This window comes from Gymnoscopelus braueri (assembly GCF_963280865.1).
Source record: "Gymnoscopelus braueri genome assembly, chromosome: 19".
Lineage (NCBI taxonomy): Eukaryota > Metazoa > Chordata > Actinopteri > Myctophiformes > Myctophidae > Gymnoscopelus > Gymnoscopelus braueri.
The window spans coordinates 4,901,116-4,926,294 of NC_137621.1; the positions used below are offsets into that span (position 1 = coordinate 4,901,116).

General features: G+C 42.8%; 1 protein-coding gene across 2 annotated transcripts; it reads left to right on the forward strand.

The window, feature by feature from the left end:
* Window positions 1–10,625: 10,625 nt before the first annotated feature.
* LOC308074029 (uncharacterized protein) lies at window positions 10,626–19,026 on the forward strand. 2 transcript variants are annotated; one of them, XM_080413367.1, is made up of 8 exons: window positions 10,626–10,716; window positions 12,826–12,896; window positions 15,744–15,828; window positions 16,251–16,413; window positions 16,714–16,907; window positions 17,004–17,145; window positions 17,648–17,787; window positions 18,640–19,026. In XM_080413367.1, exons 3-8 carry the CDS (start codon window positions 15,769–15,771, stop codon window positions 18,952–18,954), a joined length of 1,014 nt encoding a protein of 337 aa, XP_080269493.1. In that variant the 5' UTR covers window positions 10,626–10,716; window positions 12,826–12,896; window positions 15,744–15,768; the 3' UTR covers window positions 18,955–19,026. The 2 variants fall into 2 exon arrangements, with proteins under 2 accessions (XP_080269493.1, XP_080269492.1); XM_080413366.1 differs by lacking the exon at window positions 10,626–10,716 and adding an exon at window positions 13,578–13,687 and having other exon boundaries at window positions 12,600–12,896.
* Window positions 19,027–25,179: the final 6,153 nt, after the last annotated feature.

Consider the following 25,179-nt stretch of genomic DNA (forward strand, 5'->3'; position numbering starts at 1 on the left):
TGGCAACCGCTTATCATCATTCATAAACACCCTCACATCCCTTGACCCAGACTGATCCTTAAGAAATACTCCTTCTCTGAGGACCAGGTGAGTCACTCTGACGTAAACTCTGCCCCATTGTATCTTGGTTATTTTTTAATCTACTTTCTTTTGTCTGTTTTTGGTTTGTTTTTGTTGTTCTTGGTCAATTTCAGTCCTGTCTGTGTCTCGTCACATCCCACAAAAGTAAAAAGAATATTGATAACCAACCTTCGTTTGTCTGTACCACCTGTTTCACCAATAAAATATGAATTAAAAAAAAAATGAAATATATTAAAGAGCCCTGGTATTGGATCTAAACTGAGTAAACTCCACTGGATCGGCCCGGACGGTCGGCATAACCGCCTGAGCACCTAGGCTGGTAATCCAGCCTGACAGCGGGTTCGACTCCCGGTCCCGACGACCTTTGCTGTGTGTTACAAACTTTTGTGGGCAGTTTATAATCACATCACAGATCCTCTGTAGGGTTTTTATTCCTCTTGTACTTTAAATACAGCACGTAGCCAACAGCGCCTCCACCAAAGCCGAACAACAAAACGACAGCCGCGATGATTATGCCTATGTCACCACTAGACCATGGCGGGGTCACTGGTCCGGGACCGGGAATGGGCTTAGTCACGCCACTGGTAGCGGTGGTGGTTCCGGACGTCGTAGTCTCGTCGGCGGTTCCGGACGTCGTAGTCTCGTCGCCGGACGTCGTAGTCTCGTCGCCGGTCGTCGTAGTCTCGTCGCCGGTCGTCGTAGTCTCGTCGCCGGACGTCGTAGTCTCGTCGCCGGTCGTCGTAGTCTCGTCGCCGGTCGTTGTAGTCTCGTCGCCGGTCGTCGTAGTCTCGTCGCCGGTCGTCGTAGTCTCGTCGCCGGTCGTCGTAGTCTCGTCGCCGGTCGTCGTAGTGTCGTCGCCGGTCGTCGTAGTCACGTCGCCGGTCGTCGTAGTCTCGTCGCCGGACGTCGTAGTCTCGTCGCCGGTCGTCGTAGTCTCGTCGCCGGTCGTCGTAGTCTCGTCGCCGGTCGTCGTAGTCTCGTCGCCGGTCGTCGTAGTCTCGTCGCCGGTCGTCGTAGTCTCGTCGCCGGTCGTCGTAGTGTCGTCGCCGGTCGTCGTAGTGTCGTCGCCGGTCGTCGTAGTCTCGTCGCCGGTCGTCGTAGTCTCGTCGCCGGTCGTCGTAGTCTCGTCGCCGGTCGTCGTAGTCTCGTCGCCGGCCGTCGTAGTCTCGTCGCCGGTCGTCGTAGTGTCGTCGCCGGTCGTCGTAGTCTCGTCGCCGGTCGTCGTAGTCTCGTCGCCGGACGTCGTAGTCTCGTCGCCGGTTCCGGCCCTCGTAACCTCGACGCCGGGTCTGCCCGTCGTGCCTCTGGTAGCGTCAGTTCCGGCCGCCATGCCACTAGTAGCGACGACTTTGGGCGTCGGGCCATTAAGGGTGAATTTGGGCGGTGGGCTGGTGAAGTTGGGCACAAACGTAATTCTGAAAATGACGGTACCATTGTCATCCTGCATGGAGCAGAGATACGTCCCCTGTTGTTCTGCCGTCAGGTCATTCAGCGCCATCGACGACCGGTTCGACTCTTGAATGGTTTCAAAGTCGCTGGTTATTGGTTCCATGAAATCCTGGCGGTCACACTGAAGGCAGCAGGTGACCAGATTGATCAAGAGCATCGACAGCGCCATTGAGGCCAAAATCCGACAAATAACTCTCATTGTAAAATACTCAGTACTAAATGTATTCTTATTCTTTCCTACGTCTTACCAAATAACCGTCTGTCGGAATTCTGAGGTCTGAGGTCTATTTATGCACATGATGACAACATGGCGATGACACCATTACATACAGTGACGCCATTACTGAAGAACAACATTTTTGTCCCACGGTTTTGCAACCCCATTTGTTTCACCCAGTGCCAATTATCTAAGTAATCCTGGGCACTACACTCCCTCTGCCAGCCTAGGGAGAGCCGAGCTCATGCCTCCTTCAATGCATGAGAGCTAGCAAGCCTTCTTATTGCCCGACAGGGGGGAGTTTCCCCGGTAGGACGTAGTGCGTGGAAGGAAAATGTTACCAGTTCCTTTCCCCTCCATCAGGGGCCCCGGCTGACCAGGGGGAGGAAGTATAGAGACCAGGATTACTGCATGTTTTGAGAACATGCAAACTCCACACAGAAAGGCCCTTTCACCAACCCCACCTAGGGTATGGGTACTGATGACGCGGAAGAGAGGACACGCCCACAGCAGGAATTGAACCCAGGACCCTCTAGCTGTGAGGTGACAGTGCCGACTGTGCCACCGTGATATGGAAGTTCTCCAGTTGGTGGATGTGGTGGCAATACAGGGTCCAAGCTTCACAGCTGTAGAGTAGTGTGGAGACAGATGGCTTGATAGACTGCAACTTTGGTGTGTATTCTGAGGTATTTATTCAGAAACACCCTCTTACGCAGTCTACCAAAGGAGGCTGAGGCAGACTTTGTCCGGTTGTGGACATCATACTGCAGTTGTCAGATAGGATACTCCCTAGATATTTAAAATCTGGGACTACTGCCAAAGGCTTGACATCGATGTTGAAGATAGGTGATGGTGGTGGAGTTGGGGGAGGGGATTTCCACTGGCAGAGTACCTCAGTATTTGCAATGTTTACGGTGAGACCCAGTCTGCTATAAGCCTTCACAGCAGCTGTTATTGTTGCTTGCAGAGCCTCTGATGTATGTGCCACAAAGGCACAGTCATCTGCATACTGTAACTCCACTATGTTTACAGTTTTGATCTTAGTAGCAGCCTGGAGCCTCCTGATGTTAAATAGGTTCCCGTCCAACCTGTAATCCACTAAAACACTGCACTGCTTCCCTCAGCCTCTTTGTGCAGTAGCCAGGTGACGCTCATGAGGAAGATGTTGAAGGGTAAAGGTGCAAGCCCACAGCCCTGCGTTGACACCTGTGCATACTTTGAAGGGCCTGTACTCCTGTCCTCCCGTTGTCACCTGAGCCATCATCCCGTCGCGAAAACTTTGCAGGATGTGTACGAACTTCTGCGGGCATCCTACCCTGAGAAGGACAGCCCAGAGCAAGTCTCTATTGACTGTGTCAAAGGCCTTTGATACAGGTCCACAAACACCATGCATACTGTAGGTCTTGATGTTGTTTTCTACACTTCTCTTGTAGCTGGCGAGTTGTACAAATCAAGTCCACAGCGCTGCAATTTTTTCCTGAAGCCACATTGAGACCCGGGCAATAGGTGTTCTGTTATGCTCCGTATGAGTCTGGAACGCCGGCAATAGTGAGGGATATTCCCCCACTATTGCCGCAGACAGACTTCTCCACCCTTCCCTTTGTATATGGTAACTATATTTGCTTCCTGCCATTGTTGGGGGACGGCTCAATGCTTCCATACATCGGCAATGAAGTGGAACATTGCTCTGGTGCAGAAATAGCCTCCCTGTTTAAGGATCTCTCAGGGGTCATGTTGTTTTTAACTCATTGACTGCCACTGACAAGTACACTCGTCGGTTGGCCCGAGGCTTACCCTGCCAATGACGAGTTGACGAGTGTGTGGTGTTTTCAATGGTTTACCCTAGAGCAGGGGTCTTCAACGTTTTCAGGCCAAGGACCCCCTAGCTGAGAGAGAGATGAAGCAGGGACCCCCTCTATATTGAATAAAATTGTGTTTCAGATTATACTTTTTTGTTTACTTGGTCTGCTCTTTTTCCCTCTACACCTATACACGAATCCACAGAGCGCTTCCCTGTAGGTATGGCTCCGCCCCCTTTAGGTAGCGCCGCCATTACTGCGGTGTCAATATCACCGCACTCAGCGTAGTAGCAGCTGACTGATATTGACACTGCAGTAATGGCGGCGCTACCTAAAGGGGGCGGAGCCATACCTACAGGGAAGCGCTCTGTGGATTCGTGTATACCTCTTTGCCAAAAATAGCCGATCTACAAGCACACAATGCGTGGCATCACACATCACACTGTGTTGTGAGCTTGTAGATCTGCAATTAAACAAAACAAGAATGACAGAAGTAGATTATTTTCTAAGTATGTTGTGATGACAATATTTTGTACTTTTACGAGTACAATCTTGAATACAGGAATATTACTTGTACTGTAACTACATTGCTACTTTTAATTAGGTAAAACAATATGAGTATTCCCCCCCCCCTCCACCTCTGCTCTTCTCCTAGCGAACTTTTATAAAGCGCTGAACTTTTAATGAGGTCCCTGCCTTCATCAACATAAAAGCAGAGATGAGAGGAACATGCTAATGAATTCACTGTGATGTTTTCCTCCATCCTCCTGACCCCCATGCTTCTCACATCCATCAAACATTTCTGAGGACCGGGCGAGGGGACCCCTGTGCTATGGAAATCACCGGCGTACAATCCCCCCCCCCTCCCCCGCCTTCTGAAGCCCCCATTTAGACTTCAACGTACGTCGGTTTAAAAATAGCAGTACCACAATATAAAGATGCTCTGTTAAAAGCAAAAGGCTTGTGTTTAAAATGTTACTTGAGTAAAAGTACCAAAGTATTGGTGTCAAAATGGTGTGATCATTTTTGACTGGAGGACAGTCATCTCGCTGGTGCCCATTGTTCAGGAAAGGAGAAAACTTTTTTTTTATTTTTTATTTTTTTTACACAAAATGTTTACAGCCCAGTTAGACTCTTCACATACCAGAGTATGTCTGACAGAAATTTCAGAGCTTAAATCGACATGTAAATATGAAATAAATGCATACAAATGTATAAACATATGAGGTTAGAGCTAGCATTTGTTGCATTGCTAACTAAATCCTCAGTTTCCATCCAAACATCGCGAAATCGCGGTAAAATCCACTATTTCTACCCAATCGTTTTGAAAGGTATCACTAGTCTGTTGGCTTGTGTCTAATGTAAATGTCAAATAAAGATGTATAAACAATCATATTTTGTTAAAACTGTGAAAAGGTATCTTTGTTAGTCCTCCTGGTCACTGGAACCAGCCGGTTCCAGCAGGGGGCAGTGGCAAACACTTGGTCTCAGAGAGCATACAGAACAAAGAGAGCCTAACCCTAACCCTGTAAACAAAGGATATATAAATCCCGCTATGATGGGTTTGGTTTACTATCTTTGAATGAGATCCATTCAACTGGTCTTTTCTCTACTGAAGAGTTTTAATTTGACTTCAGTTCTATAAGCTGTAGTTTCAAAACTATTCACTCAATCTTATTAACCAATATATCATTATTTTGCTATGATTCCCTGCTATCATATGACATTAAAAAAGGCTAGATGACTGTCTCCCAGTCAAATTTGGTCACATATACTTAAAGTGCCAAAAGCATAGGCGGCGGGTAATGAAGGCTATGGGTAGGCTAAGCCTTCCCACATGTTATGCTGGGGATTGTGAAAATGATATATATTATATGTGCACAGCATTATATAGACCAATTATTTGTTTACAAACATTGAGACTGGACACACAGGTGACTGTTTCATGTAATCAATTCCCAACAGATCCCCAAACCTGTTGTTTTGGGGAGCGCTGGTTTCAGTTCATTCAACCTCCTCTGTGTGTTGGCTAGTGAGGTGCACGCCGACAATAGCGAACATACAAGCTCACAACCGCGTTGCACTGAAGCCACATGAGGATACGAGTTTTCCAAATGTAGAAAATGTAGAAAATCCTTTGACAATAGCAGATCTACAAGCTCACAAGCTCGCATTGCACTTCATGCTTCCATCTGCTGACAAGCTTTATGGAGATGCAGTGGTGTAAAGTAACTAAGTACATGTACTCAAGTACTGTACTTAAGTACAATTTTGAGGAATTTTTGCTTTACTGGAGTATTTTTAATTTTCTGTACTTTTACTTCTACTCCACTACATCTCGGAGGACAATATTGTACTTTTACTCCACTGCAATTATTTGAAAACTTGAGTTACTAGTTACTTTGCATCAATTATATATTATAAAACATACATTAACCACTTTAGCCCTATTTTATACATAGGCTATTTGAAAATAGCTGATCTACAAGCTCACAACGCGTCGCATCGCGGTATTACAGCTTGTAGATCTGCTATTTTCAAATATTTAGTACTTTTACTTTTGGTACTTAAAGTATATTTTGATACCAATACTTTTGTACTTTTACTCAAGAAAATGTTGAATTCTGGACTTTTACTTGTAACAGAGTACTTCTAGATTGCAGTATTGATACTTTTACTTAAGTAAAACATTTGAGTACTTTTTCCACCACTGTGGACATGCTGATTTTAGTTTTTTTTTCCCCAGCAGGACTTGGCAACCTCTCCACAGAGATAAAACCACTAGAACTGTTTGCTGACCATGGTATTACTGTGCTTGCCTGGCCAGACAACTCTCCTGACCTGAACCCCATTATAGAGCATTGGTTCTCAAACCTTTTTCAGCTCAAAGACCAGATTATTACAGATTTAAGAGATCCAGTAGAACTAAGACAAGTAATCTTATGCTTGGTTGCGGACTCCTCCGAAAATAGCCCATCTACAAGCTCACAATGTGTCGCATTGTGAGCTTGTAGATCGGCTATTTTCAGTAGCCGGTCTACAAATAAATAAGGCATTACGACGCACATCAAAGCACCGCCAAAATAGATTTTAGTCGACTAAATCAACTGTAGATTTAGTCGACTAAAACTGGACTAAAAGTAAAACATTTCAGAAGACTAAAATGGGCCAAATGGAAACTAAATGGAACGTTATTCAAATGACTAAAACTAGATATCAGTCAAATTGAACACAGGCTTCCATAACAAAGTGGTGATAAGTGCCACAGGCTGATCACCTCCATTTCATGCAGTGGTGGAAAGTAACTAAGTACATTTACTCAGGGTATGTTACATAAGTACAATTTTGAAGTATTTCGTCTTTACTGGAGTACAGCATTTCCAATTGTCAGTACTTTTACTTCTACTCTATTACATTTACCACTTCAGCCCTATATACATTTCGGCCATTTGAAAATAGCCGATCTACAAGCTCACAATGCGTCGCAATGCGACACATTGTAGTTCTGCTATTTTCAATTGAGTTTATTTAATACATTGTATGCATTTGAAAACTTGTGAAATGGGACATTCTGCATAAGTACTTTCTACTTTTGGTACTTTAAGTACATTTTGATACCAAAACCTTTACACTTTTACTCAAGTGAGTCTTGAATTATGGACTTTTACTTATTGTACACTTTTGTAGTATTGATACTTTTACTTAAAGTTGTACAATGCAAATTCACAACTAACGATTTTTAGCAACCTCTGCTGGTCACTACCGTCACTGCATACAATTTCCGTTGTCCTCGATTACCCAGAATTCCATTCGTTTTCACCGGAAGCGTTTCAAAAAGCGATCTTTTAATTGTTTTATACTATCTACGGATCGTTTCTCTTAGCCAGTGGAGCATTAGTTACCACACAGAGAAAAATGCTGGGTTGTTTATCTACCCAGATGCTGGGTTATGAAATGGTTGACCCATTATGGGTTATGGCTGACCCATCATGGGTTAACCATAACCCATATGGGTCATTTTGTACAACCCATTGGGTGAGTCAACCCATGTACTCAGTACATGGGTTATGGCTGACCCATGATGGGTTAACTATAACCCATAATGGGTAATTTTGTACAACCCATTGGGTGAGTCGGCCATTTACTCAGTACATGGGTTATGGCTGACCCATCATGGGTTAACCATAACCCATAATGGGTAATTTTGTACAACCCATTGGTTGAGTCAACCCAAGTACTCACTATGGGTTGTTTTAAGACCATTGTGGGTTATTTGTGCACTGCAAAACCAGATGATGCTGGCTTGTTATCAAAACTATTTTTTCCTTTTCAATACAACAAAGGTTTGTGCGAAAAGTTGTTTTAACTTGAAATAATTAATTGATAACGTCTCAACTACATGGAAGTTGACATAATTAAAATCCTATGTTCAGTCAAATTCCTCAGTGAGCCCACTCAAGTTAAGTCTTTTTGATTCCACTTCTGCTTACACAACAGTCTCATTCCCAAGAAGTCACATGTTGACATTTTGTGCAGAACTAGTACAATACGCACGGAATGTATCTATCAATATAACTATCTATTTTTTTTTGTATATTTGAGCAAATGACTGGACGAGTATGACTTCCCTTCAATCCACTCCAGTGTTGTGGTGGCCTAGTGGTATTGTTCCAGGACTACAATATATAACTTCTTGGACTAGCCGGTTTAAGTCTGGGATAATGCTTACTTTTCAATTTAATTGTATGTTTTGCCTTCTTGATTGTGTGTGTACTCTGCAGACTTCAGTGGGTTAAATGATCACTTATCTTGTGTACTTAATTACAGAGGCTCATAATATTATGGAGATAATCATTTTATATAATATTATAATAATTAATAATGCACAAAAACTAATTTCACTCACTTTTTTACTCTGCTACGACAAGCTCACAAGTGAGCTTTGCTTACTTTGTTTTATTGGCTTAAGTCGGCTACTTTGCGGATGGAGTACCGTTTTTATTCAGTGTTCAATGTGTTCATAATATGTGTGTATGTAGCCATACTGGTGACTGGTGGTAGATTAATAGTCTTGTCTCTTGTCAAGCCTCAAGGTTGTACTTTATTGTTACATCTTGTGTACAGGTACATAAGAGTAAAACTTATTTTGGTTTGGCTTCCTTCAGACAATGCAGCAGCATAGATAATAACAACAGCACCATCCCGGACTTGAACCGGTGACCTCATGAAGTCTCACTTGGTGCAGAAGGCCTCAAATCGAAGCCTGCTCTATATTTTCATTTGCTTTTTTAAGATCACGCGCGGACCGTGCATGCCACCGGTTCGGGCCTGGTACTGACCGATTCGTATCGGTGGGTAGACTGACATATGTCAGAATTGTAAAGTTTTGTCAAATCGTCTTTGAGATAATCATAAATATGTATCTACAGGGAAAAGTAAGGGTCGAAAACCAAATCAAAAACCAGATTATTGATCAGCGCGTCGCCCTGAACGCGTCAATATAACTCTCCTCACACACAGACGTACCGTTCTCCAACACTAACCTTAGCCGCCAAAACACGGGTTAGGGTTGCCGAGGTCGTAGAGCAAAACCGAGACCAGATTCTCGATCAGCTTGTTGCGCTGAAAACACCAATATAAGTTTCCTCCCACACGGACATACGGTTCTCTTAATTGATTAGGGTTACAGGTTCGCTATCTCGCTTAATAACTCGGAAACGATAAGGAGTTGGATTCCGATTTCGGGATATGTTGTTCAGTTTTTTGAGACGAACAAGGGGATATCTTGTTTGTCCCGGTACAACACTCCTAAGTTGGCTTCCTCCACTCTTGGAAGGTACATAGAGGTATACAACCTAACACCATCCTGAAGGAAGAGCTGAAGTTTTGAAAAGTGTCGTACCAGGACAAACAAGATATCCACTTGTTCGTCTCAAAAAACTGAACAACATATCTCGAAATTAGACCCCAAGTCCTTATCGTTGTCGAGTTATTGAGAGAGAAAGATTTAGGCAAAGGTCAGCTTGGCAGTCTTTTTGCTGACCTTTGACCTTTATCAGTGTCCTAAAAAATCAGGCCCGGTGCCATTAAATCCGGCTTACTCTCAATATGGATTGAGTGAAGTTTCAGATTTTAAAAAAATATCTGGAGCGATTAGTTCCAGAAAATGTGCTCGACGCCGCACGTTTAATTGAAATGTAATTTGACCATGTGACTGGAAGGGGTTCTGCACAAAATGTCAACATGTGACTTCTTGGGAATGAGACTGTGTTGGCTCACAAGTTCACTCTAAAAATCACACCTGTGTGAACTGAGCAGCTTTAATTATGTACTGTACTGCTGTACTGTACTGTACTGTACTGTACTGTACTGTACTGTACTGTACTGTACTGTACTGTACTGTACTGCACTGCACTGCACTGTACTGTACTGTACTGTATGTTACTGTACTGTAATGCATGCTACTGTACTTTACTGTACTGTACTGTAATGTATGATACAATACTGTACTGTAAGCTGGGCCCAGTTGCAAGTGCCCACGTTACCCTGGAGACGTGATTCTCCACATTGACCAATTTACATGAATTTTCGGCATATTCATAAAATCAGCTTAAACAAATGTTGTTTTAGTATGCATATTTGTCTATCATCAACAACAACAGCAACAATAATACATTTTATTTATTTTACATTATAATACTTTACATTTGAAACATACATCAAAGTGGTACAGTACGAATAAAAACATTTGCATAATACAATCTAAAAGTCATGTTTTCTTTGAGGGGAGTATATTATTTATTTATATTATATTTTAAACTACATCTCTTATGTGCATTAAAATAATACTGTGGTATCACCACTTTTAATAGGCTAAAACATCCTGAGAGTGAAGTGGAGTAAATAATATAATTAATGGATCAAGGAATGTTTCTTTACTATTATAATTATTTATAAATTAAACATTCAGAATCCTAAAAGTCTGGAATCCGTCCTCCCTATCCGGTCAAAATCCTCCATACCCCGCCTCCCCCCAGTCCTCCTCCACTTCCTGCTTCCGCGCGCGCCCAGCGTCACACAGAGAGATTCTGCAGAGAGCCACAACGTGCATGGTGCGTCCCAATTCTTACCATTTACAAACAACGGCACGAAAGAAGAACTCCATTCAAGGTAAAATAGTGTTTTGTTTTGCACTGTATTATTGTCTCAACCTTTCCTAGCATGCATTGACGTCGTGTTAAGCATGCAGAGGAACTGGAATGTGCTGCTGGACAGCCCATGCTGCTAAGCGGCTAAGCTAACTAACTGACTCAAATGTTTGGCGCGAGTGCAATTGGCTCTTTTATACATTCTGAACTCTGGTCTGATCTCTAATTTCTATTATAAACACATCACGTTGCCGTTCAAGCATGCACAGTCTGCTGAAAGTGACAGGCCATGGCTACACAGCTAACTAGCTGTGGGCACTTGTAAACAAAGGCATAGCCTAGTTGCTTGATATATTCATTGACGTGTAGACTATATATCGCGTGCTGAACACATTGTTCTCAATGTGCCTACAAAATCTGGCTACTGAAATGTGGTATTGTAGTTTGTTGGGTGTGGCTTGTCTATGTGACTTCTGTACAAAAGCCTGTAGATCTGCTATTTTCACAATTTGTGCCCCTTTTATTTTTTGATCATTTCGACTGTTTTCTAGTATATAGTTGATTACTTTTGATAAGTCCTTACATTATTACTTCACTGTCATCTGGGGACCCCTTCAAAATCACGAGGGGACCCCCCCCACAGTACATGAAAAATAATTGCCTGTACAGAATAGAAAGAATCAGATGTGTTTTTTTCTTTCTTTGAAACTAGTGTTGATTTTGACAGCAGCATTTTGTTTAGTTTTAACGTTTTCAGGCCAAGGACCCCCTAGCTGAGAAAGAGATGAAGCAGGGACCCCCTCTATATAAAATTGTGTTTCAGATTACTCTTTTTACTCTTTTTTCCCTCTACACCTATACCTCTTTGCCAAAAAATAGCAGATCTACAAGCTCACAAGGCGTTGTGAGCTTGTAGATCTGCTATTTTTGGCTAAAGTTCTCCTCAGAAAAGTGATGCTAGAGTTCAAGTGGTTAATGTAAAAAAAAAAAAAATCTTATCACACAAAGATTTGGCGGACCCCCTGTAGTAACTCTGAGGACCCCCTGTTGAAGACCCCTGCTTTACTGTGTCACCATTCTAGTCTACCCCGTTATATTATTTAATTTGAGACATTATTGTATTTAATTTCATTGTATTAGGATGGTGTTTACATTATTGTGGGAATTGTGGTTGAACCATGGAACATAACATTTACTAAAGCTGTAAAAACAGTTTATTATTGCTGGTATTGCACTAAAATTACTGAATGACGCTCATTTGAATAGGCAATTGCATGGGCAGCTAAATACTGTGAGAGGCACATGATGTGAAATTCATCTGTCTCTCAGCTAAGGGGTCCCTGCTTCATCTCTCAGCTAAGGGGTCCCTGCTTCATCTCTCTCAGCTAAGGGGTACCTGCTTTATCTGTCTCAGCTAAGGGGTCCCTGCTTTATCTGTCTCAGCTAAGGGGTCCCTGCTTCATCTCTCAGCTAAGGGGTCCCTGCTTCATCTCTCTCAGCTAAGGGGTCCCTGCTTTATCTGTCTCAGCTAAGGGGTCCCTGCTTCATCTCTCTCAGCTAAGGGGTCCCTGCTTTATCTGTCTCAGCTAAGGGGTCCCTGCTTCATCTCTCTCAGCTAAGGGGTCCCTGCTTTATCTGTCTCAGCTAAGGGGTCCCTGCTTCATCTCTCTCAGCTAAGGGGTCCCTGCTTTATCTGTCTCAGCTAAGGGGTCCCTGCTTCATCTGTCTCTCAGCTAAGGGGTCCCTGCTTCACCTGTCTCTCAGCTAAGGGGTCCCTGCTTTATCTGTCTCAGCTAAGGGGTCCCTGCTTCATCTGTCTCTCAGCTAAGGGGTCCCTGCTTTATCTGTCTCAGCTAAGGGGTCCCTGCTTCACCTGTCTCTCAGCTAAGGGGTCCCTGCTTTATCTGTCTCAGCTAAGGGGTCCCTGCTTCATCTGTCTCTCAGCTAAGGGGTCCCTGCTTCACCTGTCTCTAGATTTCCATGTGTACACTCTGAGAGTTACAGAGCTGTAAGGGTCCATTTGGTTCATATTCATAGCAGATCATAGTATTCTGCTGCTAGTTTGCTTTGCTTTTATGTTGATATCTGAACAGGTATAACACCAATTGTATTTCCTTTGTGTTTGTTTCAGATCGATGGACAACTTTGTCTTTGAAAAACTGACAGAGTGGCAGTTACCAGAACTGATCGACATATTTAGAGGTACAATATGTTTCCCATCCACATACATTGCTGTCACACAGTAATGGAGTTGACAACTGCTTTTTGTAATATACCTTGACATTTGTATTGAGCATATGCATTTTCTGTGCTATACTATTTGATTAACTGACAACAATTGACCAGCAGATAAACCCAGGTTGATTAAGGTTAATGACATCTGTGTCAGTCAGAAATAGGATGCTGGTTGTCATTCAAACTGTTTGCTCAGCACCAAACATGGCTGCTGAGTTAATGGCCATGGTTTCTGTATTCCTCTAACACAGTGGTTCTCAACCTTTTCAGGCTGTGACTCCCCCAAAATAATATTTGAATTGTGGACCCCCCATTTGTTTGACTCCTTTACACGGATACATATTGTGAAAATAGACGATCTACAGGCTCACAACGCCTCGCGACAGTTTCACAATATGTGGGGGGTTCCGACCCACAGGTTGAGAACCACTGCTCTAACCTGTCATGTTGAGGACCAAAACCAGGTGATGAAATGTGTCTGATTAGCTTTGCTGAGGGTAATCATTTGCAGTAGAAGTAATTAATTCATTTAAATCATCTGTGTTGGTCCTCATCATTGCAGGTACTGTAGATGACTGCAGATGAAACCCATGAGCTCTATTTTTTTTCTGTTGGAAAAATAATGTGTATTTTTCTCTTTTTTTTCAGACGAGGGGATTGATCAGGAAAGTTTCTTTCTGTTAGATGATTCCACCATCAAACAGCTGATCCCGAGAGCAGGCCCTAGGCTGAAGTTTCTAAAAAAAATTAGAGAACTTGTAAGTCAATAGTTTATTTCGGGAAGATGGCATACACTTGCTTCAAATGCCAAAATCTAATTTCAGGGGGTATCAAGGGTCTTCTCGTGCATTTACGGTCTGTACACCATGTCAACTCTGTATCAACACATTTTCAGTGTAGTGAAAGTGGTTGTGGTCGGACATTTGGTTACATATGGTCTTACAGAAGACACTTGGAAAAGGAGCATGGGGATAGAAATGATGACCCCCTTGAAGGCCCAGCCCCACGGCCCCCACCTGTAGGTCCAGCCCCACCTGTTGAAATGCTGAATGCTGACATGGAGCCAGAACAGGGAGACGAGGAAGTTGGTGAGGATTGGGATGAACTAGAGCCAGAGTCCATTACTAATCGAGTGGCCCTCTTTTTAGCCCATCTTAGATCTAAATCTTCTATGACATTCTCAAACCTAAACTTTGTGGTTCAGCATACCTCCAATTTAATTGGCAATATTGTCGGCCGACTGCAATCAAAGACCATGTCTGTATTTCGTACGTTTGGTCTTGATCAAAGCAACGAGGTACAAGAGCTTGAGGTGGAGTTCTCAGAATTAGCTGAGCCTTTCAGAGGCATGCAGTCCGACTATAAACAGATGAAATATTTTGCTACAACTGGAAACTTTGTTCAGCCAGTTGAGGAGATATTGTCAGGGGTTACCTATGTTCAATCAACGGCCTCTGCCACTGGCATTGTCCAGCAAGTTGGTGTTCATGATTCATTTTACCGTATACCGTTAAAGAGCCTTTTGACCAAGATTCTAGAAATTCCCGGGATTTTACAGACCATGCTGGATTGGCAGCGCAGGGAGGGTGATGCAATTCAGGATGTTTTTGATGGGGAGTTCTGTAAAACGCATTCCTTATTTCGGAACGAGGTTTCAATCCCAATTGTGATTTACCAAGATGATGTTGAGATAGTAAATCCCCTTGGTGCTAAAACTGGGATTCACAAGTTGGGACTTCTTTATTTCATTTTGAAGAGCTTGCCTCCAGAGTTGCTATCTACCTTGCAGTCACAGTTCCTTTTAGCTGTGTACAAATCTGATGACGCAGCACACCATACCATTGATGCAATCCTACGCCCTATTGTCAAAGAGATCATGGATTTAGAGCAGGATGGCATCCTTGTTAATACCCCCAACTATCAAGGTGTTGTCAAGTTCACATTGCTCCAAGTAGTTGGAGACAATTTGGGCGTCCATGGTGTTCTTGGCTACGTTGAATCCTTCGTTGCCAATTATGCATGTCGGTTTTGCAAAGCAAATAGAGAACAGAGACAGTCTCTGACGCTTGAAGATCCTGGACTTTTGCGTGATCGCAATAGTTATGAGGCAGATTTACTTACAGCCGACAAGTCCCAGACAGGCCTGAAAAGGGGCAGTGTCTTGAACATGTTGTCTTTTTATCATGTGTCAGACAATCTGTCAGTGGACATAATGCATGATTTACTGGAGGGGGTGGGGCCTATCGAAGTCAAACTTTTGTTGAATTCACTAATCGACCAAAAGCATCTCACACTACAAGAGCTGAATTACAGAATCACAAGCTTTGACTATGGATTTAGTGATAAGTCTAACAAGCCTTCTGTCATAAGCAGGAATGATCTCAAAAAGCCTGAAGGCTCCATGCGTCAGTCAGCATCTCAAATGTGGTGCCTAATTAGGCTACTACCAATCATGATAGGTGATCTTGTCCCCATGGATAACAAGCATTGGGAACTTCTACTCCTCCTACTCCATTGCATGGAGTTTATCTTTTCCCCTTCAATTACAGTGGCAGCAACACTGTACTTGGGCAAAATCATAGAAGACCATCACTCCCTCTTCCTGGAGCTATATCCTCATCTACATTTACGGCCAAAGCAACACTTCATGGTTCACTACCCACGAATCATTCAAAAACTTGGAGAACTGACTGACTGAAGTTTAGCCACACACCAGGTGTGATTTGTCTTTTAAAAATGGTTTATTAGTTACATGAAATCAACGCACTGGAACTACTTGATATGATGAATAGTTGTGCTATTTCTGTTTTACAGTCCTACGACGGAGACCAAAAAGGCCATGGCAGCTAGCATCATTCAGGCATTTCCCTGCTTGAAAGATTCATCAAGCAGTGGCAGCGTGAGTTTTTTCCCCCATTTTTTTGCTTTTCAATGTATTATTCATTTTGGTGACACCCCTAGTATTAAGCCCAATATATGCTCTGCTGTGATGTGTCGCTGATACTGAAAACTACAAGTCTACAAGCTCACAACATGTGGTCAGCCTGTATGTCTGCAGTTCTCACTAACGGACCGTTGAGAAGCATACATTGAGCTTAAAATGCTAAATCATTTAACAGACACAATACAGCTCACTCCTTCCAGAAAAACTACTGTGATGTGTGATTTCCACTGCTGTCATGCCCTTGGAAGCAGGGACAATAATTGGCCTTCTCTTGGGACAGACAAATGTGCAGAAAAACCCTGTTCTAATTCAAGGCCACGCTGTAAAAAAAAAATGTGCCAAATCTCTATTCATCAAACATTTTGATTTCTTGGCAGGTCATATGGTACACCCCAGCACGGAACCGGCGTCCAGCCTGTGGGTACCTGGAGGATAGGCTGCGAAACGTCAGAAAGAAGCTGAGGTCAGCGTTCAGGGTGAATGGCCGAGCACCCCAACCAGCACCCGAGGATGGTCCTGTTCGAACAGCGGTCATACCAGGTCATTACTAAACAGAAAAATAGTAGCCAACAATGTGGCACATTTGCTTGCTTAAGTTTTCCCAAAACGTAACATGCGCACGTTTAGGGAACACAGTCGCAGACAGAAAATCTGAGTAGAGCCTGATCTTAGTGAATGTGAGGAATTTTGGAACTACAGTAGCTTGTATGACCAGACACCACACAATAGCATTTATAGTTGTTTTAGAACTATTTTAACACACAATATTGCTGATAGGGATGACTGATTACGCAAAACATCCATCTTTTAGTGACTGACAGCATTTTGTTCTTTTTACAGAATGTACCATATCGGATGAGCGGGCAGTACAGCTGAAAGAGTGGTTGAGAAGTAATTCTCAACCATTATGCCAAGTTGCGACCTATATGCAGGACACGGCGGTGTACAGGGCAAAGTGGATAAAGGACAACACCAGAGATCTGACCACCAGTCAAATTCTGGAACACTACCCTCACCTGACAACTAACGGCATGGTAAGAGGGAATATTGTATATGTGATGATTCATTGTTTATAATGTTTTGGTAGTGTGCCACATTTAATTTGATTTCAAATGTTTTCCATTTTATAGATCGCTCAGGACTTCCTTCTCTTACATGCGGACGCTGCGCCCAAACTGTACGAGACCTGGCTCCCAGTTTATGCGGAGAAGATCCTGCAGGTCGCACGACTGGAGCGGAAGTTAGAGTTGCCGGTCGAAGGATTAACATTAGGTAAAATATTATTTAAATGGTTCTTTGTCAGTCGACAGTCCCTCTTCTACCAAGAGTCCACAACTACGTTGACAGCCTCTCTGTGTGGGTGTGGCACGCACAGCACACACTTTCAGGTACCCTGGGGTTTTCCTCTTCTCAGGTAGTGTCACCTTCAAATACCAGTGGCCACACCCCTTCCTCCTATAGCCTCGTCTAGACCAGGGTTACTCAAAGTGGATTCCAGGGACTCTCTGGGTTACTTTAGTGGGGTCTAAATTTACCCTTAAGTCTGTAACTGTGACAGTGTTACAAATGGAAACAAATGGACCCCAACTGGTCAATTATTTTCCATTTGTAAACTGTCATGGTTAGGCCAGCTTCTGGCCTAATGGTGGGAATAACTAAACTACAAACTAACCAGCTGCACATAGCAGCATAGGTTACATTCTTGTTGGCTATTGAATGACAAAATAAAGGATATGCTGTTCCACCTCGTATTGATACCTATGTCTTCCTGCAGATGACATTGGGGATCTCGCCCTGCAGCAGTTGCCAGCCTTGCTCCCCCCAACCGCATACAAAGTTGGACGTGGCCGTGGCAGTAAGACGGTGCGCCACACCATTGCTGAGTGCAAGAAGGCCTTCATCCATCATCAGCCTGTAAGTCCACCAGCACATCTAAAGGGAAACTTTCCATTTTATTTTAACATTAACATATACCTGTTGTATAATTAATGAGTTTGTGTAAGTATTGAGTGTGTAATCTACAAAGCATATACAACACACAGCAGGAGGACAAGAACACAGTAGGGCATTCACAACTACAGCGTTTCACTAGTCGACGAGTAATCCTAAAAAGTTGACAAATAGTTGACTAGTCATCTAGATATGACCTCACCCCACCCGAAAAAATAACATTGATTAATTCTTGTCAAAATGTCTCTGAAATAGGCTAACTACTGCTCTTTGCTAGTTTAACATATTGCTTTACAAATACAGGTATAACAGGACAAGCTTATTCCTTCTGTTAATATACCTCCCGGTTTATCTAATAAGGCAGGGGTTTTCAACTGATTATGAGCCAGGGACCACCACCACCACCCTCCTCACTAAGAATAAACCTAGGGACCACCGTTGTGCTGCGAGGGGGATATAAGTTAACGCTTTATATGCATTCTATGTCTATACAGTACATCTCTCACTGTTTCTCAACCAATGGACCACCAGTAGATAAGATTTAGCCTATCAGAGACAAAACTAAAGAACATTTTGTTATCGTTGGATACCATTTTGTCCACAATACTATGCTGTGTTGATGTGTGTACCATAGGAGTGATAAGACGCTAAATGAATATGTTTAACAATAAGTTAACTCTTATAATGTAACATGAAAACAAATGGACCCTTGACACCTTTATTATTTGTTTTTCTTTTAATTATACACTTTTCTTTTTCTATACTTTGTAGACATTTTGTCCTTCTCACTCACCCTCACTTTTCTGTGTTTTTCAGCCTGGAACCAACATGGTGGAGTATCTCCAAGCAGCCAAGAACTCCCAAACTGAACCCTACGTCCTGACACTTGGCAACAACTCTCAGCAACCATCTCAGGTCTTCGCAATTATAGATGGACAGGCTTTGAAACAGGACAAACTTCTTCAGGCCATCGACGTCTGCTTCAAGGCCTACTACATTTTTGACATCGAGTACCCCAAAAAGTGTCAACTTGTGTGGGACTTCCTACAGAGTATTATCTATGGAATTCCACTACAAGAGTCCAAGAAAATGGTGGAGTTTCTGCACACTAGAATTCTGGCTTGCCAGTAGAGCTCACACACACACACACCCCCCAACACATTACCCACCCAATCAACCCACGTACCCGTTAGTCATTGAGGGCAGAAGAGCTTGAGCTAAAATCTTTGCTTCTGGGGGGGGGTCCCTGGAACAACATATTTTGAGATGGGGGGGGGGGGGGGGTCCGCGGCCAAATACGGTACATATAATTCTGGGGGTCCTTGACATGAAAAAGTGTGAGAACCACTGATAGAGAAACACGTTTTGAGAAAACACCAGAAGATTCAGCAGACATTTTGTAGAATCGGCCTCAGGTCTTAAAGGGTTAACCCCTACTTTGATCACTACAGCATCAAAAACAGCAGATCTACAAGAAGCTCGTTTTCGAGCTTGTAGATCTGCTATTTTTTATTTATTTTTTATTCGAATGGTGTAAAAGTAAAGAATTTTGGGACCATTGAGGTCGTTCCACCCCAGAGAACACGTATCAGGACATAATGAGGTTGTTCCTCCCCATAGAGAACACATATCAGGGTGACATTATTACGCAACAGGGACCAACATGGCACTGTTCACTAAATATGACGTTCCTATAGAAACACGCCGGATTCTTTGTTCTGCTTGTGCTTGTATATTGTGCTTTTATAGTATATTGAGCTTGTATATCTATTTTTGAATAGCAAAAGTATAAAATAATGCTTTTTATCCCATGTCTAAAAATGTGACGGATGCGTTCCAGGTCTTAATGGGTTAATAAAATGACTAAAAGAATCCAGCATTTGTGTTTATTGCATTATGCTTTGCATGACCAAATCTAGCATGTATTTTGTTATAGGTTTGTAGTTAAACTGTAGTTTAACCATAAAGTAATACATATATTGTGGTTGAATAAACCCATAATTGTTTTATTTAACTCATGATTTGGATAAAACAACCCACAATTGGGTTGAGTATATAATAAAAAATAAGGGTTGAATTTACTCAGATGTACAGTTAATTTAACCCAGAAATGGGTAGAAAATATAATAAATGATATGGGTTGCATTTACTCAGATGTACAGTTAATTTAACCCAGAAATGGGTAGAATATATAATAAATGATATGGGTTGCATTTACTCAGACGTACAGTTAATTTAACCCAGAAATGGGTAGAATATTTTAACTCATCCACTGGGTTAAAACAGACCAACCCATCTTGCTGGGTAAAATTAACTACTGCTGGGCCGGTGCTATAACTACCCAGGGGATGGGCTAAAAACAACCCAGAATGGGTTGTTTCTAACCCAGTGTTTTTCTCTGTGCATGAGCTGTGCTTTCTTTTTCTGTTCTTTTTCGATCTTCTAATCCTACATTCTCTTAAAATCAGCGTGAGGTTCCTTTTTGTTATTGGCGCGATAGTTCCTGGCCAAACAGGAAACCGTTGCGGTAGTTCCTGGCCAAACAGGAAACCAGTGCATTTCCACCTCCGTTTCCGGCCAGATGACGTCATTTACCCGGGAAAGTCCCCCCAGTCCACGTTCAATATAAAATATATAAATAAAAGGCTTCCGGGGGTGAAATTCATGGAGTGGGTGTTGTGAAACTTTTGCCACTCACAAAAGATATACAATTTAACTTTAGTTTTGTTGAAAACGTTACCTAGTAGGCCTATGCCTTTAAGTAAAACATAGAGTACTTTTTCCCACCACTCCATACAAGCCTCTAAAACATAAGAGTACTTTTTCCCACCACTCATACAAGCCGCAGGGCCGGTGAAATGAAGGCTACAGCAGACTTCTCATCCTGATTTATGATGCTGCTCTACGCTCACCTTAATCCTTCTATTCCCCGTTCTGTCTCGCTCGCATAGCAAAACCACAGACATTTCAATACGTCCGTCCGTCCGTCCCTCTCTCTCTCTCTCTCTCTCTCTCTCTCTCTCTCTCTCTCTCTCTCTCTCTCTCTCTCTCTCTCTCTCTCTCTCATCTCTCTCTCTCTCTCTCTCTCTCTCTCTCTCTCTCTCTCTCTCTCTCTCTCTCTCTCTCTCTCTCTCTCTCTCTCGCTCTCTCTCTCTCTCTCTCTCTCTCTCTCTAATTGGGAAAGTTTTTCCTCGTTTGAACTTGTGTGAATTGTAATGTCCTGATCAAAGGACGACCGTTTTCTACATCCCCGCCGAGGATGAACTATGAAAGGGGTCGCTCAGTAGGGGGCAAATCTCTGCCAGAAGGCATGCCCCCATACCTCTCTCAATCTGCCATGTGATGACTATGTTTTGGGGTTACAGTGGTGGAAGAACTTGATAGATTTTATCAAGTTCACGATGATGTCCATCAAATGTGGTATATATAAAGGATTTGCTCATTATTTTTGTGATCAATTAAAATGTTCTTCTTAAAACTGTAAAATGTAACATTTTCTCAAACCGCCGATAACTCACGATGTCCCCTGATTAATTGTGCAGTCTCCATATTCAGCTCATTTGTATTCAGTTAATTATTAAGGTCCTGACTGATGATATCTGACACTTGCAAACCATGGACCGTGGGGCGTTGACAACAAAATGGCTGCTGGTAAATTAATCTCTGATCAATCACAGCATTGCTTCGAGGAAGACATATTCTTTTTATTTGAGTAAAAGTAGTAATACCGCAATTTAGAAATACATAAGAGTATTCATGATGTAGAAGACCCATTTAACTACCCCCACCCCCATAAAGAAAAATATTTCTAAACATGTCAATCTTTCAAAAAATAGAAGATCTACAAGCTCTCAGTGCACCACTTTGCGAGCTTGTAGATCGGCTATTTTTGAATAGCCGAAGTATAAAACAGCTTAAGTGATTCACGTTTAAGTGATTTAAGTTTTTTTTTTAAATATTAATCTAAAGTAATTGTAGTGGAGTAAAACATACTATGTTTTCCTTTGAGATGCATACAGTATACAGTAGTGGAGATGTACTGTAGTGGAGTAGAAGTATAAATTAAGCATTGAAAAATTAACATACTCAAGTAAAGTAAAAGTATCTCAAAATTGTACTTAAGTACAGTAGCAGTTGTGTGTTTGTTCGCAGCCATGGGACGTAAGAATATTAATACCACAATGTAGAATACTCTAACCTGACCTCTGTCAGATGGAAGAAGCTTTGCGTCACATTTGTTTCACAGGCTACTTCCATCTGGGACCTCAGTAGCACAATCGATGAAGGGGCGGTCCCTTTTTTTACAAGCTACTTGGCAGGTGATTGGATGATCCGCCTCTAGAAGCCGCTGATTGGTTCGAACATGCAGCAGTACGGGCAGCTCTACTGTCTGAGCGAGTCCAGATGGAGGCTGTATTGTGAAGTCAATACCGCCCCCATCTGGCGAAGTCAGGTTAGAAATACTCGATATACTGTACAAGTCCCGTATTCAGAATGTACGAGTCCAAAAGTATTTGTTCAAAAGTCCAAAAGTCAAAGTGCTCATTATGGAGAATGTTCCCACTGAATTGGTTAGTGTACAATGTTTTAAAAGTAGCTAGTGACTAAAAGTTTTCAAATATACTGTATGTGTAGTGGTGTACAAGTAAAATGTTTGCCTCTGAGATGTAGTGGAGTAGTAAGTAAAAGTGTAGAACATTGGTAGAGTGCTTGAGTAAATGTACTTAGTTACTTTCCACCACTGCATAGATAATATGTTCACCCTTTCTGTAGCCTCTGGTTAAGCATAATGTGGGTCATGAGAGCCCTCGGTCTAGTAATGTAAAAGAAAAGAAAAGAAAACACCATTAAAAAAAAAAATACGAAGGGGATATATAAAAGTTTGCATAGCTGTGGGTAATGGACAACTATTTTCAGAAGAATGTAATGGGCCGCCAGCAGTGCTTTTTTTTTTTACCTCATATACTGTTCTGGGGTTAAAATAGACATTCTCACCTTGCTAACAGCCCCTAGAACAGGGATATTCAACGTTTTTTTTTTTTAGGCCACGGACCCCCTAGCTGAGAGAGAGAGATGAAACAGGGACCTCCACAACATATTGAATATGAAGTCATAGTTGAGAACTCAACTATGACTGTGTGAGTCATAGTGTGTGTGTGTGTGTGTGTGTGTGTGTGTGTGTGTGTGTGTGTGTGTGTGTGTGTGTGTGTGTGTGTGTGTGTGTGTGTGTCATTATGCCCAAATATCGAGATGATTGTCATGATGTAGTGACGAACAAACTAACTATTGTCAAATTATAGTTGTTGCCGATGTTTATTTTGATAATGACATCAACAGTGTAAACAGTGTAAAACAACATGCAATGACATCACAACCGTATACATGTCCTTTATAATGAATTGTCAAACGGCGTCAACTTGCAACTTGTAGCCTGGTGACTTTCATCCTAATCAAAAAACTTAGTTGACAACTTTGTCACCGTTTCACGGAGCTGCAGTTGTGAAATGTTGGGCTGGACGGTGCATCTGAAAGGAGGACAACCAAAGACATACAGGGTAGACCGTCATGCTGCTGTCACGGTAGGACTGAAGGTGTACTTCTTTGGAGGATACAGTGATATGAGCCCCAGTGATCATCAGATCAATGTGTACGTATTCAACACAGTGTCTCTGCGCTGGCTGAAGTTGCCCCCAGTGACAACTGGAAGAGAAGAACGGCAACTTGAGGTTCCCTCCAAGCGCCACGGCCACACAGCTGTGCTGATAGAAGGTGCCGTCTACATCTGGGGAGGGTACCACCGGACAGGGCCATACTGCAAAATGCTTTATGCATTTGATGTCGACACCCACATATGGATCAACATCAAGATTTCTGGGACTATTCCAGAGGGGAGGTGCTACCACTCAGCCTGTGCCTTGGGGAAGGTCATGTATGTCTATGGAGGAGAGAACCAGCTCACTGGACTCACTAATGGCATGTACAAGCTGGACACCACCACAATGGTCTGGTCTTTAATCAACACCAGTGGAACCCCACCACCTGCTTCATTGTATCACTCTGCCACCATCATCGGAAATAAGATGTTTGTATTTGGGGACAACAACAAGGTCAGAGCGTTTGACACAGAGAGCAACTGCTGGCTGAGCACTCCTGCATGCTGGGGTCATTCAGCCTTTGCCTACAATGGAGAGCTGTACATATTTGGCGGCCTCGGCTCGCACCAGAACTACAATAATTTGTGGAAATGCAGGCCAGAAACCTTCTCCTGGAAGAAGGTTGAGCCCAAGGGCAATGGGCCGTCTTCAAGGATGAATAGGATGTGCTGTTGCATGGTGGGAGATCGTATCATCCTCTTTGGAGGACTCAAAACACCTAATGACCTGTACATCTTAGACTTAAATCCTAGTCTTAAGACACTATTTAAGCTAACAGTTATTCAGTACGGTCTGGAGCGGTCAGAACTCCCACACAACATCAGGTGGGAACTGGCAGCCATGACCATAGATATAGAAACCTAGATACCTCATTGACCTCTGCAGTTCATTGGAGCGTCCTGTATCGATCGCTCTGGCGGCCGCCATAGAGGGCAAGCTGCCACTCAAAGCGACTACTGGCCAATCACAGCGCGTCTAACTGACTAGTGGCTGGGTTACGAAAAGACCCGCCCCCACCTGCCTCTGATTGGCCTATACCGAACGTCCCCTTCTGTGACTCACTCGGAAACTTCCCGAGGGAGGGGCGGAAGCTGGTGTGCGAACGGTGGGTGGATCGTTATGAAGAAGAATATTCTAGGATTTTTCAAAGGTTAGTGAAAACGTTCAGAATCGCTGGCAAGGGCAGATAGACGATGTTAACTGATTCACTGCCAAGGACGAGATTTGACGAGAATTTCGTTCTCAGTGGTTTTCCACCAGATGGCGCTGTTGTCTATCCCCCGAGTGACGTGACCATTTTCACCCTCAAGTCAAACAGATCCAGGAGATCACGTGATCAAAAGATTCACCTAAAAGTACATTCCGTGCCACAAAAAAATACGTTTGAGAGCGTTTTTAAGTAAAAAAAAAACAGCGGAGAAATTTTAATGGCCGCCGTTCGTTTTCGTTCGGCTACACTTAATAATAATAATACATTTTATTTGTATTACACTTTACATTTGAAACAAACCTCAAAGTGCTACAGTACATAATAAAACAAGATTTTGCAAGAAATCAGAAAGTATAAAACAGGTTAAAATCAAGTTTAAAAACACGTTTAAAAAGGAGAGGCAGGGTTATTAAAAGCGGCTTAAAAACTTGGCTCCACTCGGCTTCAACCTGATTGGCCAACGTGCGCTGTCAATCGCAGAACAATGAGCGA